Genomic DNA, 12,907 nt, shown 5'->3' with positions numbered 1-12,907 from the left:
ACGATATACCCCCTAAAAACCCAGCATGTTAAATATCAGAATGTTGAAGGAAAAAGTAGATCATAAAATCACTAAAAAAAGTACTAAAGTGCTTGTACCTTTATAATATGCCAGGTTTTAAACAGACTTGTTTAATTAGAAAATAATCTACTTGAATGTGGTGGTTCTTGAATGTTAGGCAGTTCTTACAAACTGCTTTAGAGCTAAAAATCGATAATGAAATATACTTCCGATATGAAGCTGGCAAAAGTGTGACTTCAATCTATTAGAAAATGTTGTAGATTAAAAAAAAAGTCTATTTTAGAATGATTACTTGGCACATGAAAGGTTTAGGAAAACAGTTAACACTTTCTCATTGGTCTATCCCAACAACGTTCTTGCACCATGATTACTAAATCCAAAATGAAACTGGATGCTAATTAGCTATGTTTTAGAAGAGGGAAGACAAGCAGTTGTCACTCAAATAATTTGAAAATGGTACTTTAACACTGTGAGAGACTGAAAGAGTTAATGTCTCAAAGGTTGTGGTGGGGCAAGTTCTGCTTAAAGACAAACCCTGCACAGCAAGGAACCAAGGTGAAAAGCCCATCAGCTCAGACATCAGCAACAGGAGGGGGAGGGTGTGCTGGAGGGTGCTCAGCTCCCTGTTCTGATACAAAGATCAAACAATGGCAGTGTCTGCAGGGAAGGAGAAGTTACTCCACAAACCACCCCCAAGCCCAAAGGCTCACAAACTGCTCATTAACCTGAGGAGTTCGAGTGCCCGCCCAAAGGAGGGGCAAGGATGATAAAAGGACACCAACTGAAGCCCCAGGTGCGCAAGCCCACTGGAACTGGACCCGTCGGCTGACTGGACACCTCGGCTGACTGAACCAACGCTGGACCCAGGACCGGTGAAATCTTTCTCTCTTCCTTTTTCTCTCTCTGTCTTCTTCTCTCTTTCTTTTTCCTTTTCCACAATCCCTACACCTCATCTGTTTCAAGACATAAACCGTTGACCAAGTCTGGGACTAAGAGTGGATCCAGCCGCCCCTGGGCCCTTCTCTGAGGAGGAGTCTAGAAAGCAAGGGGGTCTGCTCTGAACCTCCTGACTCAACAGGAGGGATCTCCTTATTCCCTGAATTGATGTATATGGTTACCCTGGGTTACACGGTTTACAGAAGTAGTCTTATGCCAATTCCTGTTGAGAGAAACCCTGCCACCTACTATCATGCCTCCCCAGTTCAGTTTACTTCTGTCATGAATAAAATCTTTGACCGATCATTTGGTGTCGTTTCACCTTAATTTAGCCTGAGGGAATTTTGAATTAAACTCGACTCCCTGATCTGTCCAGTCTGGGTCGTGACAAACACAAACAAATCAGCAATAAAAAGGTCCTAAAAAATCTACAGAAAGGCTGTAGACCAATGAGATGTGTCAAATGAAGAAAATCTCCTTGAGGAGCTGGCTCTTCTCTAGCTCATCTGCTCTGCTTCTGGAGCTGCGAGGGATCTGGTACCAAGACGAGGACCTGTGGCTTGCACGACGAGGTGTGTGCATTTTGTTCCTGTTGTAAGATTCTCTGCAGAAGTGTCCCAGGGCAGATATCAGGCTCATAGCTTCAACCAGGTCAAGAAGACAGGCTTCGTACCTACAGAAACACACCAAGAAAATGGAGCTCCATTAAGCACCACAGCATCATGCAGGAATTGAAACCAGTCTTCCTGCCTTCATAATTCAGACTAGACTTAGATTTGTCTGATGGGGGCCACCAGCACAGAACAAATTTTGCTGTATGGGTTCCTATGAGAAATACCAACACAGAGGTAGTGAAAAAGAGGTGAGCAAAGCATGGGTGCTCAGGTTATTTTAAGCTGTTTCATCAGCTTTTCCATTTGAGGTGTGTAATGTGTTAGTCGCACTCCGGAGACTGAGGACAGACCTCAGAGATATGACAGCCAAATACACTGAATGGCTACAAGGCAGACCCACACAGGTAATGGTAAAGTGACTTATACACATGCTGTACTTTTTTGAATAGACCTCTACACTTGATTTAGTTTCCCAGGGATTTGAAAACAGCAGGAGACTTTATTATTATTGCCACAAACTATGCATGCTTCCTTTAAATCTCTGTGCACTATATGGTCTGTCTGGTGGAAGCACTGAAGGAATATAATCTAAGCAAGGCAATACAAAATCAACACTTCAGCCACCAATAGAGAAGGCAAAGGTGCTAAACATTACTCAGGCTGTCCTTTAAGTGTGAGTACGGATGTGGGGGAAGGTTGCAAGCCAATGTTAGCTGGTAACACACACTGAATAATGGCAGTTACTTCAGACAGAGACTTCCTATTAATATTCACACAAGATAAGACCTGATCTAAATGCCAGCACAGGACTGATCACTACAATATATTTTCTCCTGTCCAATTTTAAATGTCTTAATACCATTTCCACTGCTTCCCCAGTGTCCTGGGTTCAGCTGGGATAGAGTTAATTTTTACAGGAACCTGGGAGGTGGGGGGGGCATAGCCGGGGCAGCCGACCTGAACTAGCCAAGGAGCTATTCCATACCATGTGACATCATGCTCAGTATATAAATGGGGAGCGGGCCAGGGGGAGGGCTCTCGATTTTCGGTGGCGGAGCATTGGGTTCCGGGTGGTGAGCAGTTGCACTGTGCATCACTTTTTTTTTTGTATATTCTTTCATTAGTACCGTTGTTGTTGTTGTAACCTTTTTTTTGTGTTGTCCCAGTAAACTGCCCTTATCTCAACCCTCGAGGTTCCAGGTTTTTTTTCTTTTCTCTCCTCCGTCTCCTCCCTATCCCACCGGAGGGGGGCGGGAGGAGTGAGCGAGCGGCTGCGTGGTCCTTTGTTACTGGCTGGGCTGAAACCACGACACCCAGGGAGGCCATTCTCCAGTCTAAGAGATATCACTCAAGAGTTTTACCCAAAAGTCCCCTTTGTTCCATCCTGTTGTTAGCACCAACCTGCCTGATGTTCCCAATGCTGAAATAATTCACACATTCAATGACTTACATGCACAGAACATTATTCACAGCACCCAACCTAAGGTATCAGTGTAGCTGGTTGGTTTCCATAGGGTCCCTCTCTTGTAAGCAGAAAGAGTTTATCCATAGCGTGAGAAAACATCTCAAGCTGTTTCCTGCTTTGAGTCCTGGTGGAAAAACCTCTGTTTTTCCATTCAGGACAGTAGGAGCCTAGGAAGAATAAGCAACTAAGTCAGACAGCTGGGGTAGGTTCCTCAACTCAGATGGGATGAAAAATTCTTAAGTACAAATATTCACAACAGTTTATTGATGTGAAAGATTAGCAGCGGCCAATGTATCTCCCAGAGGCAGACTAACACTTGTGCTGTCCAATACCATCATGCAGCAGCAGCAACAGCAGCAGGTAAAGCAACTTCCTTCCCTAAACTAGCAACGCCATGCAAAATATCTGGGTGATTTTCTTAAATAGTTGTTTAACCTTAAACGAGAGCTGAACCACATTCAGGAGCGTGCTAATTCCTAGCAATAGGACCACGCTGGTCTCAGCATCCCAAGGTGTCCTGGTTTCAGCTGGGATGGAGTTAATTGTCTTCCTAGTAGCTGGTACAGTGCTATGTTTTGAGTTCAGTATGCGAAGAATGTTGATAACACTGATGTCTTCAGTTGTTGCTCAGTAGTGTTTAGACTAAAGTCAAGGATTTTTCAGCTTCTCATGCCCAGCCAGCGAGAAAGCTGGAGGAGCACAAGAAGTTGGCACAGGACACAGCCAGGGCACCTGACCCAAACTGGCCAACAGGGTATTCCATACCATGTGACGTCCCATCTAGTAGAGGAACGGGGAGGTGGGGGCGGAGAATCGCCGCTCGGGGGACTGGCTGGGTGTCGGTCGGTGGGTGGTGAGCAATTGCACTGCGCATCATTTGTACATTCCAATCCTTTCATTATTACTGTTGTCATTTTATTGGTGTTATCATTATCATTATTAGTTTCTTCTTTTCTGTTCTATTAAACCGTTCTTATCTCAACCCACGGGTTTTGCTTCTTTTCCCGATTTTCTCCCCCATCCCACTGGGTTGGGGGGGAGTGAGTGAGCGGCTACGTGGTGCTTAGTTGCTGGCTGGGGTTAAACCACGACAGTCCTTTTTGGCGCCCAACGTGGGGCACGAAGGGTTGAGATAACGACAAACCTGACCAGAGCTTGTTAAAACAAATTTGTTATTAGCATTCATTATATTGGTCTAATAGTCGCTGGTCATTATGTTGATTTATGTGTTCTTAGAGTTGTTGCTCTGGTTTTTAAAGTTCTGTTATGTATCACCTCGCTTGCTGTATGTAGTCCCTCTTCTGCTGCTTATCATCCGTGGGAGGTGGATTAAGGTTTTCGCTTTGATGTATTGTATAACACTGGTTTATGGTATGATAAAGTCGTCGGCTGTGGGATTAATCCGGTACTTGCACTCAGCATTGTCACCTTTATACTCCGGGAGCCATGTGTGGGAAACTATTAATAATTATACCATTTACCTTTCCTCCTTGGAAAACCAGTCTATGGGTGGGATACCTTTCTTCCCCTCTCCTTTCTCCTTCAGTCCAGTTACAATGGTGTTTGAGGATTTTGAAAAATTTGAATACTCTTGGGATGTTGAGACCAGCACGGTCCTAGCCCTACTGCTAGGAATTAGCATGCTTCTGAATGTGGTTCAGCTCTCGTTTAAGGTTAAACAACTATTTAAGAAAATCACCCAGAGATCTGCCCCAAGGCTGGATAATTATGAGTGGCAGGGTGTGTGGGGGAGTATGGGCAAGTACCTAGAAAAGTGGGCACCTCCAATGTTTTGGAAATTCACCCCTGAACAAGTGCAGAATCCTGAAAAACTAGTAAAATATTTGGAAAAGGTATGCTGTCACCCCGGCAGCTCCAGAGAGATACAAATCACTGCAACGTGCTGGGGCCTGGCCCATGCCTATCGAGCCCTGTTCAACACCACTCAGTACCCTCAAGGGGAAGAGAAGGTCTCTGGACCTAACAACAAAACGATGAGCACTGCGGTCACTCAAACCTCGGCAACGGGCACTGCGGCCCCTCCAGCCCTGGCGACGAGCACTGTGGCTACCCAAACCTCAGTGACAGGCACTGCAGCCCCTCGAGCCTTCAGCAATGAGCACTGCAGCTACCCAAACCTCGGCAACGGGCACTGAGGTCCCTCCAGCCCCAGCAACGAGCACAGCAGCTACCCAAACCTTGGCAACAGACACTGCGGTTATCCAAGACCCGGCGAGCGGTACTGCAACTGAACCAGCGGACCAACCTGCACCAGTATCAGTTGCCCCCGTACAGAAAAAGAAATATACAAAAAAATCAGTTCGCTTAGCGAAGGATGAAGGCGAACCAGGGTCATCACGGGAACAGGAGGAAGAGGCAGAACCAGAGGTAATAACCCGGTCCCTATCCTTGAGTGAGCTGCGGGATATGCGAAAAGATTTTGGCCGCCGTATAGGTGAGCATATTATCACCTGGCTCCTCCGATGCTGGGACAATGGGGCTAATAGCTTGGAATTAGAAGGTAGGGAAGCCAAGCAGCTGGGATCGCTTGCCAGGGAAGGTGGCATTGACAAGGCAATTGGAAGAGGGACACAAGCCCTCAGCCTCTGGAGGCGACTCCTGTCAAGTGTGAAGGAAAGGTACCCCTTTAAGGAAGATGTTATATGTCAATCAAGCAAGTGGACCACCATGGAGAGAGGTATCCAATATCTGAGGGAATTAGTTGTGCTACAGACGATTCATTATGACCCAGACAACCCACAATTACCCAAAGATCCAGACAAAGTCCAATGCACACGACCCATGTGGCGGAAGTTTGTACGGAGCGCACCATTGTCCTATGCCAACTCACTGGCAATAATGACCTGGAAAGACGAAGAGGCACCGACAGTGGATGAAGTGGCTCGCCAACTCCGTCAAAACAAAGAAAATCTCTCCTCCTCTGTACAAGCCTGCATTTCAGCTGTGGAGAAGCTGTCCGAGGATTTCCAGCAAATCAAGGAGGATATGTCCTATTCCCCACCTGTAAGGACCAATGTCTCAGCTATTAGGAGTGAGCATTCTTCTGCCCAAGAGACAGAATATAGAAGGTACACACCACGAGGTGCCCTGTGGTTTTACCTATGTGATCATGGAGAGGACATGAGGAAATGGGATGGAAAACCTACCTCGGTCCTAAATGCACAGGTCCATGAGCTGCGAGGAAAAACCACCACAAAAGGGGATTCTACCAGGAAAAATGCCGCTCCGGTTTCCAAACAGAGTAGAAGGGCTGATCGTATTTCTGATCCTCTTGAAGGGACTTCTGAGCCAATTTTACGAGAAGTGAATACTGGATACTCTGACCAGGATTAGAGGGGCCCTGCCTCCAGCCAGGTGGAGGAAAGGGATAACCGGGTCTATTGGACTGTGTGGATTCAATGGCCTGGCACGTTAGACCCACAGCAGTATAAGGCTCTAGTAGAAACCGGCGCACAGTGTACTTTAATGCCATCAAGTTATAAAGGGGCAGAACCCATTTGTATTTCTGGTGTGACAGGGGGATCCCAAGAGTTAACTGTATTGGAAGCTGAAGTAAGCCTAACTGGGAATGAATGGCAGAAACACCCCATTGTGACTGGTCCAGAGGCTCCGTGCATCCTTGGCATAGACTATCTCAGGAGAGGGTATTTTAAGGACCCAAAGGGGTATCGATGGGCTTTTGGTATAGCTGCCTTGGAGACGGAGGGCACGGAACAGCTGTCTACCCTGCCTGGTCTCTCTCAAGACCCTTCGATTGTGGGGTTGCTGAGGGTTGAAGAACAACAAGTGCCAATTGCTACCACGACGGTGCACCGGCGCCAATATCGCACCAACCGAGACTCCCTGATTCCCATCCACAAGTTGATTCGCCAACTGGAGAGCTAAGGAGTGAACAGCAAAACTCGCTCACCCTTTAATAGTCCCATATGGCCCGTGCGAAAGTCTAATGGGGAGTGGAGACTAACAGTCGACTATCGTGGCCTGAATGAAGTTACGCCACCGCTGAGTGCTGCCGTTCCAGATATGCTAGAACTTCAATACGAACTAGAGTCAAAGGCAGCCAAGTGGTATGCCACAATTGACATTGCTAATGCGTTTTTCTCAATCCCTTTGGCAGCAGAGTGTCGTCCACAATTTGCCTTTACTTGGAGGGGTGTCCAGTACACTTGGAATCGATTGCCCCAAGGGTGGAAACACAGCCCCACCATTTGCCATGGACTGATCCAGACTGCACTGGAAAAGGATGAAGCTCCGGAACACCTGCAATACATTGATGACATGATCGTATGGGGCAACACGGCAGAAGAAGTGTTCGAGAAAGGGAAGAAAATAATCCAAATCCTTCTGAAAGCCGGTTTTGCCATAAAAGAAAGTAAGGTCAAGGGACCTGCACGGGAGATCCAGTTTTTAGGAATAAAATGGCAAGATGGACTTCGTCAGATCCCAATGGACGTGATTAACACAATAGCAGCTATGTCTGCATCGACTAATAAAAAGGAAACACAGGCCTTCTTAGGTGTCGTGGGGTTTTGGAGAATGCATATTCCAAATTACAGTCTGATTGTAAGCCCTCTCTAACAAGTGACCCGGAACAAGAATGATTTTAAATGGGGCCCTGAGCAACAACAAGCCTTTGAACAAATTAAACGGGAGATTGTTCACGCAGTAGCCCTTGGACCAGTCCGGGCAGGACAAGATGTTAAAAATGTGCTCTATACTGCAGCTGGGGAGAATGGCCCTACCTGGAGCCTCTGGCAGAAAGCACCAGGGGAGACCCGAGGCCAACCCCTGGGGTTTTGGAGTCGGGGATACAGAGGATCCAAGGCCCGCTATACTCCAACTGAAAAAGAGATATTGGCAGCATATGAAGGAGTTCGAGCTGCCTCAGAAGTGGTTGGTACTGAAACACAGCTCCTCTTAGCACCCCGACTGCCAGTGCTGGGCTGGATGTTCAAAGGGAGGGTCTCCTCTACACATCACGTGACTGATGCCACGTGGAGTAAGTGGATTGCACTGATCACACAATGGGCTCGCATAGGAAACCCCAGTCGCCCAGGAATTGTGGAAGTGATCACGGACTGGCCAGAAGGAAAAGATTTTGGAATGTCACCAGAGGAGGAGGTGGCACGTGCTGAAGAGGCCCCACTGTATAATAAACTGCCAGAAAATGAGAGGCAATATGCCCTGTTCACTGACGGATCCTGTCGCATCGTGGGAAAGCATCGGAGGTGGAAAGCTGCCGTATGGAGTCCTACACGACAAGTCGCAGAAACTGCTGAAGGAGAAGGTGAATCGAGTCAGTTTGAAGAGGTGAAAGCCATCCAGTTAGCATTAGATATTGCTGAAAGAGAAAAGTGGCCAGTGCTCTATCTCTATCCTGACTCATGGATGGTGGCAAATGCCCTGTGGGGGTGGCTACAGCAATGGAAGCAGAGCAACTGGCAGCGCAGAGGTAAACCCATTTGGGCTGCCGCACTGTGGCAAGATATTGCATCCCGGCTAGAGAATCTGGTTGTAAAAGTACGTCATGTAGATGCTCACATACCCAAGAGTCAGGCCACTGAAGAACATCAAAACAACCAGCAGGTGGATCAGGCTGCCAATATTGAAGTGTCTCAGGTGGACCTGGACTGGCAACATAAGGGTGAGCTATTTATGGCTTTGTGGGCCCATGATGCTTCAGGCCATCAGGGAAGAGATGCAACATATAGATGGGCTCGTGATCGAGGGGTGGACTTGACCATGGACACTATTTCACAGGTTATCCATGAATGTGAAACATGTGCTGCAATTAAGCAAGCCAAGCGATTAAAGCCCCTGTGCTATGGAGGGCGATGGCTGAAATATAAATATGGAGAAGCCTGGCAGATTGACTATATCACACTCCCACAAACTCGCCAAGGCAAGCGCTATGTGCTCACGATGGTGGAAGCAACCACTGGATGGCTGGAAACATATTCTGTGCCCCATGCCACTGCCCGGAACACTATCCTGGGCCTTGAAAAGCAGGTCTTGTGGTGACATGGCACCCCAGAATGAATTGAGTCAGACAACGGGACTCATTTCCGAAACAACCTCATAGACACCTGGGCCAAAGAGCATGGCGTTGACTGGGTGTATGTGTTGGCTTTGTGTGGCAAGGTTTTGGTAGCGGGGTGGGGTTACAGGGGTGGCTTCTGTAAGAAGCTGCTGGAAGCTTCCCCTGTGTTCGACAGAGCCAATACCAGCCGGCTCTAAGATGGACCCGCCGCTGGCCAAGGCCGAGCCAATCAGCGATAGTGGTAACGTCTCTGTGATAACATTTTTAACAAGGGAAAAAAAGTTGGGACAGACGGAATATGGCAGCCGGAGAGAGGAGTGAGAACATGGAAGAGAAACAACCCTGCAGACACCAAGGTCAGTGAAGAAGGAGGGGGAGGAGATGCTCCAGGCGCCGGAGCAGAGATTCCCCTGCAGCCAGTGATGAAGACCATGGTGAGGCAGGCTGTCCCCCTGCAACCCATGGAGGTCCACGGTGGAGCAGATATCCACCTGCAGCCCGTGGAGGACCCCACGCCGGAGCAGGTGGGTTCCCGAAGGAGGCTGTGACCCCGTGGGAACCCTGCGCTGGAGCAGGCTCCTGGCAGGTCCTGCGGATCTGTGGAGAGAGGAGCCCACGGAGAAGGTTTTCTGGCAGGACTTGTGACCCCGTGGGACACCCATGCTGGAGCAGTGTGCTCCTGAAGGACTGCACGCCGTGGAGAGGACCCATGCTGGAGCAGTTTGTGAAGAACTGCAGCCCGTGGGAAGGACCCACGTTGGAGAAGTTCGTGGAAGACTGTCTCCCATGGGAGGGACCCCACACTGGAGCAGGGGAAGAGTGTGATGAGTCCTGCCCCTGAGGAGGATGAAGCGGCAGAAAATAACATGTGATGAACTGACTGTAAACACCATTCCCCGTCCCCCTGTGCCGCTGGGGGGGGTTGGTAGAGAATCCGGGAGTGAAGTTGTGCCCAGGAAGAAGGGAGGGGTGGAGGGAAGGTGTTCTGAGATTTGGTTTTATTTCTCATTACCCTACTCTGGTTGATTTGTAATAAATTGAGTTAATTTTCCCCAAGCTGAGTCTGTTTTGCCTGTGATGGTAATTGGTGAGTGATCTCTCCTGTCCTTATCTCAACCCACAAGCTCTTTGTTATATTTTCTCTCCCCTGTCCAGCTGAGGAGGGGGAGTGATAGAATGGCTTTGGTGGGCACCCTGGCGTTCATATCCCCTATCATGCACCAGCCTCTGGGAAAATTGAGCGATACAATGGACTGTTAAAGACTACATTGAGAGCAATGGGGGGTGGAACTTTCAAACATTGGGATACACATTTAGCAAAAGCCACCTGGTTAGTCAACACCAGAGGATCTGCCAATCGGGGTGGCCCTGCCCAGTCAGAACTTTTACATACTGTAGAAGGGGATAAAGTCCCTGTAGTGCACATAAAAAATATGTTAGGGAAGACAGTCTGGGTTACTCCTGCCTCAGGCAAAGGTAAACCCATTCATGGGATTGCTTTTGCTCAAGGGCCTGGGTGCATTTGGTGGGTGATGCAAAAAGATGGGGAAGTCCGATGTGTGCCTCAAGGGGATTTAATTTTAGGTGAGACTAGCCAGAATTAAACTGTATGATATTAGTTGCTATATAACCCTGCTACTGTATGTTATCCTTACTATAATTGCTATATGCTATATCCATAGTACTATAGTAAGAATCACTTAGATCAAACAAGAATGAACTGTGATAAAACTGAGCAAAGCGCAGTAGTGATGGAACCAGAACTGACTCCAGCATGCAACAATCCAACGGTGCACACCATCCTCCTGCTGCATCCAGTGTCACCTGCTTGTCACACTGCACTGAAGCCCAGTCCTGCTCTACTGACTGAGAGGACTTTGCACCATCCCTCCTGCCCAGAAAGACTGGTATGACAGATGGAGCCCAGAGTCGGGAACTAAATGAACTCAATGAACATTTTATGAACTCAACCCATAAACTAAAGGAATGATATCTCTGTGTGTGCATACATATATACATATATATATATATCTCATTGTTCATATGTCTCAAAGGGACGGAAAAGGTGATGATGATTGACCAGGATGTAACTAAAGGTATGGGAACTAAGCATGACGTCAATCGTATAGAATAAGGAGCAGGTACTGTCCTGGTTTCAGCTGGGATAGAGTTAACTGTCTTCCTAGTAGCTGGTACAGTGCTATGTTTTGAGTTTGGTATGCGAAGAATGTTGATAACTGATGTTTTCAGTTGTTGCTAAGTAGCGTTTAGTCTAAAGTCAAGGATTTTTCAGCTTCTCATCCCCAGCCAGTGAGAAAGCTGGAGGGGCACAAGAAGTTGGCACAGGACACAGCCAGGGCACCTGACCCAAACTGGCCAACAGGGTATTCCATACCATGTGATGTCACATCTAGTATAGGAACTGGGAAGGGGGGGCGGAGAATCGCCGCTCGGGGACTAGCTGGGTGTCGATCGGCGGGTGGTGAGCAATTGCACTGCGCATCATTTGTACATTCCAATCCTTTTATTATTACTGCTGTGATTTTATTAGTGTTATCATTATCATTATTAGTTTCTTCTTTTCTATTCTATTAAACCATTCTTATCTCAACTCATGAGTTTTACTTCTTTTCCCGATTTTCTCCCCCATCCCACTGGGTGGGGGGGAGTGAGTGAGCGGCTGCGTGGTGCTTAGTTGCTGGCTGGGGTTAAACCACGACAGTCTGTTCAAATCACCCCTAATCACCAAAAATGAGCGACTCAAAAAAATACAGCTTTAGTTTTGTTTTAATTGGACTGTGTAAGTGGCTAACCCTACTCAAATGTGATGCCTTACAGTTACCCTAACCAAGAATTTCAGAAGGAGACTGGGATTTTGGGTAGCCAAGCAAGACCATTTTACTTAGGTCTGTTATTTGTATTAGCATTCAGAAAGTACCCTCTAAAAACTGAGGCTCCTTAAATATATCTCCAATGTAAAATGGTATAAGCTGCATTGATAGTGAGAACTAGCACATAGCTATATTAGACTTCTCACGTAGAGAAAGTTTTGGAGTAGACTCTATATAGATATACACAGATGCTTTGAACACCAAAGAAACCCAGTTAACACATACACTGGTTTCGTTAGACACACCTAAAACTTTTTTTAGATTAATCTAGTCTAGCATACAAATGCTTATCTCCTCTGACTGTAGTGTTATCATAAAACTGCAATTTCTCCAGCAGCCACATTCAATCACAGATTATGTAGGGGGAAACCAAACCAGCCAGTGCATTTACAGCAAACGTGCAGGCCCTAGATTTCAGCAGTACCTTTGAGTTCATGTCTTCTGCAAGTTTATCTAAGTTTTACAGCATTTCTGCTATCAGGAAGGCTAAATGATTTGGCAGATTACAAGCACAGCAAATAGCAAAGATTAGGTAAAAGACTAGGTGATGTATGTAAATCAGTCTATTTAAACCACAGTTATATATGCAATGAAGTGAATGAACTCTGCTAACAGAGCACTATCTGATAAAGAGAATGCTCCTTGTGGGTATTTAGTGTTTAATCCCATGATAATGGTTTGCCCTGGTTTGTCGAGGCAACATCAGACAGCATCTGGCTGGAGGTGTTTTGGGTTTGTGTGGCAGGGTTTTTGGTAGCGGGGGAGGGGCTGCAGGGGTGGCTCCTTGTGTGGATTGTCCGGCTCATAGTTCACAAATGAGTTTCATCATGTCTAGTGCACACAGGCAACTCATGGGGGGTTACAAAAGTGACCCAGCCTTGGGTTGCCTCCAGGCCCTGTCTCTCTGCAGAGACGACTC

At 47.2% G+C, this 12,907-nt stretch overlaps 1 protein-coding gene across 1 annotated transcript in view; it reads right to left on the bottom strand.

Annotated features, from left to right (window-relative positions):
- Positions 1-1,353: 1,353 nt before the first annotated feature.
- The window catches only part of KIAA1328 (KIAA1328 ortholog), a 167,681-nt gene continuing 156,127 nt past the window's right edge, over positions 1,354-12,907 (bottom strand). Inside the window, 1 exon segment of the mRNA XM_052775337.1 lies at positions 1,354-1,630. Within this exon segment, the coding sequence (XP_052631297.1) occupies positions 1,417-1,630 (214 nt within the window). The 3' untranslated portion in view covers positions 1,354-1,416.

The sequence above is a fragment of the Harpia harpyja genome, chromosome W (genome assembly GCF_026419915.1).
Source record: "Harpia harpyja isolate bHarHar1 chromosome W, bHarHar1 primary haplotype, whole genome shotgun sequence".
Taxonomy (NCBI): Eukaryota; Metazoa; Chordata; class Aves; order Accipitriformes; family Accipitridae; genus Harpia; species Harpia harpyja.
Note: the sequence above shows the minus strand (reverse complement) of the source record. Positions and strands in the feature narration are given on the sequence as shown.